Genomic DNA, 2,889 nt, shown 5'->3' on the forward strand with positions numbered 1-2,889 from the left:
GACAGCTCCTTGGCTGAGGGTCACAGAGGCAATGTCTGGTCTGGCATGTTCAAGGGATAGTGAATAAGCTATAGCATAGTTTAAGAGCAGACTCTGGAGCCAGATAGCCCAAGTTCAAGACTTTTACTTGCTATGTGACTTTGGGCAGATTTTTAAACTTCTCTTTGCCTCAGATTCCTCATAAATTTAAAAAGTGGTACTAATACCAAAATCACAGGGCTGTTGTAAGGACTTATTAATAGTGCCTTCAAGACAAGGCTCATGCCTGTGGTCCCAGCACATTGGGAGACTGAGACGGGCAGATCACGAGGTCAGGAGTTCAAGACCAGCCTGGCCAACATGGTTAAACCCCATTTCTACTAAAAATACAAAAATTAGCCCAGCGTGGTGGCAGGCGCCTGTAATCCCAGCTACTTGGGAGGCTGAGGCAGGAGAATCGTTTGTACCCTGGAGGCAGAGCTTGCAGTGAGCAGAGATCATGCCGTTGCACTCCAGACTGGGCGACAGGGCGAGACTCTGTCTCAAAATAAATAAATACTAGTGCCTTCAAATAGAATTAAATAATTGTACAAGTTAGATATTAAATAACTCTGATTTAGTCTAAAGATGATGGCAGTGATATGTGGGGAAACAGCAAGGACAAGGTTTTACAGAAGATTGGAGTGGGCTCATTGAGGGACTCGACTATCTGGACTACATATAGTTTGTAATGAGTTACAGAGGCTTTATTTTAGAAGCAGGAACATATGATCAGAGTAGTGTTTTTGGAAAAATAATCTAGCAGAATAGGTAGAAGAGGAGGCTGGCCTCAGAGAGTGATTAGGAGACTTGCAGTAGTCCAGATTTGAGGAATTCAAGACCAGAATTCAAAAGATAGAGGATGGGTTTGAATTAGAAAGGAAGGACAGACCTGAGAAAGAAACATTTTCTGTGAAACAGTTCTTAGGGTCTAGGGACTAACCCTTGGGGACACAGGAGGCCGAGTTCTGTGCCTGCGTGAGTAGGAGAATGCAAGCATCTAAGGAGTTCTTGGCAAGAGCTGGTAATATGTACAAGAAGAAGAAATATATTTTACATGTCTTGAATTTAAAGATAATAACTGGTGTTAGAGTTGAAAATGCCCTTGAGAATACGTATTTGGTGCTCCAGAAGAAATCAGGCCTGGATATAGAAATTAAAGATGCACAGAGGTAAGAGTTGGGCTGTTCTAGCAAATTAGGTAACAAGAAAGAAAGTAGTGTACTAAGTGAATATTGCAGCACTTTTCTTTCCCATTTCTATAAGAGAAGTGTGGGTCTAAGAGAATGGAAGCATGTTCCTAGTGCAGTTGACTTACTTGAAACATGGGCAATAGTAGAGCTCTCTGGCCTGAAAGTGCCGTTTCATAGATCAAGTGCCAGGCAGCGCACGGTAGAAGATGTGCGAAGTGTCTATAAATGCTGGGTTTCTGGATCTGTAATAGCACATTATTGCAAACAGGCTTTATTCTAGTGAGGGAGAATTATCGTATCAATTATCCTAATTAATCTTTCCCAATTCCAACTACATTTTAATATACTGTCAATGTGTTTTTATATATATGTATATTTATGTAAATACATTCATCTGTATAAATACACTCTAAATTTGTATTATTTGTATGCTTTTCTTAAAAGCTGTTCCTTTTAGGCTACTTTCATGTGCACCTTTTCTCTTCCGTTAGATTTTAATAGGCCGTGTGTTGGTTTCAATCCTCACTGTTTTCTCATTCATTCACTTTTGTATTGATTCCAGTTTATTTATTCATTCATTCATTCTCTCCGGACACTGTTAAGTTGCTAGGGTGCTGAATAAGACATAATTTCTGCCCTCAAGGAGTATACTATCTAGTTAGGGGAAGGAAAGGCACAGAAATAATATAGCAGAAACAGTAATAAAGACATTAGCAGAAAATTATGAGAACACAGAAGAGAAACATTTAATCCAGATTATATGGAAAGGGTTGGGGAGAAATGTAGTTCAGGGAGAGTTTTTGTGGTAGTCAACTTCTGGGCTGAGACTTAAACAATAAAGTAGTGGTTACTAGGTAAATAGGAGGAAAGGTAGAAAATGGCATTGCTGATGGTGAAAACAGCCTGAGCATACATAGACCCATTCACAAGAAAAAGTGAGGCAGTTTAGTGTTACTGGAGCATAAAGTGAAAGGCAAAGAGCAGTTAAGATGAAGTTGTGGTGCAAGCAGAGACGGGGGCATTTGTATGCAGCACATGTAAACAGAGACTACATTCAGGGGTCAAATAGGGAGATCCTTAAATGCTCTTGGGTCAGATTTCAGTCTTAGGTGGCAGTTGGGAGGATGAATATAAGGAGGACAAGACATTTTTGGTAGGTGGTCGAGGTTGGTGACATTGAGGATCTAAATTAAGACAGTATTATAGGAATATGGAAGAGGAGGCAAAGTTAAGAACAGTGTGGAATATCAAAGCAGCAGGACCTGTTACTACAAATGAGAGGGAGGAAGGACCAAGGATGCTTCTTATGTAGCTGCCTTCTATTCCTGGGTGACTGGTTGCACAGTCTACTTAGAGAATCCAGGAACAGAGAATATAGTGAGTTAATTTTTGGTTTTGTTATCTTCAACACATTGGGATTTTTAATATATCTATGACTATATTTGGAATTAAATCTAATTAATGGTTAGTAGAGATGTCTAGATAATTAGAAATAACTCACCTTCAATATTTACCTTAACCATATCTCCTCATAGAAGCAGAGGTATGGGTCACCTGAGGTCAGGAGTTCAAGACCAGCCTGACCAACATGGAGAAACCACGTGTCTACTAAAAATACAAAATTAGCTGGGTGTGGTGGCACATGCCTGTAATCCCAGATACTCGAGAGGCTGAGGCA

The 2,889-nt window shown here is 40.1% G+C and overlaps 1 protein-coding gene across 1 annotated transcript in view; it reads left to right on the plus strand.

Annotated features, from left to right (window-relative positions):
* The first annotated feature begins 1,008 nt into the window (after positions 1-1,008).
* LOC105505243 (PDZ and LIM domain protein 5-like) overlaps positions 1,009-2,889 on the plus strand; it is a 30,780-nt gene continuing 28,899 nt past the window's right edge. The window contains exon 1 of the mRNA XM_011933032.1: positions 1,009-1,190. Coding sequence (XP_011788422.1) covers positions 1,009-1,190 — 182 coding nt within the window. The remainder of the gene's footprint in view (positions 1,191-2,889) is intronic.

The sequence above is a fragment of the Colobus angolensis genome, unplaced genomic scaffold (genome assembly GCF_000951035.1).
Source record: "Colobus angolensis palliatus isolate OR3802 unplaced genomic scaffold, Cang.pa_1.0 Scaffold123, whole genome shotgun sequence".
In the NCBI taxonomy this organism is placed as follows: Eukaryota; Metazoa; Chordata; class Mammalia; order Primates; family Cercopithecidae; genus Colobus; species Colobus angolensis.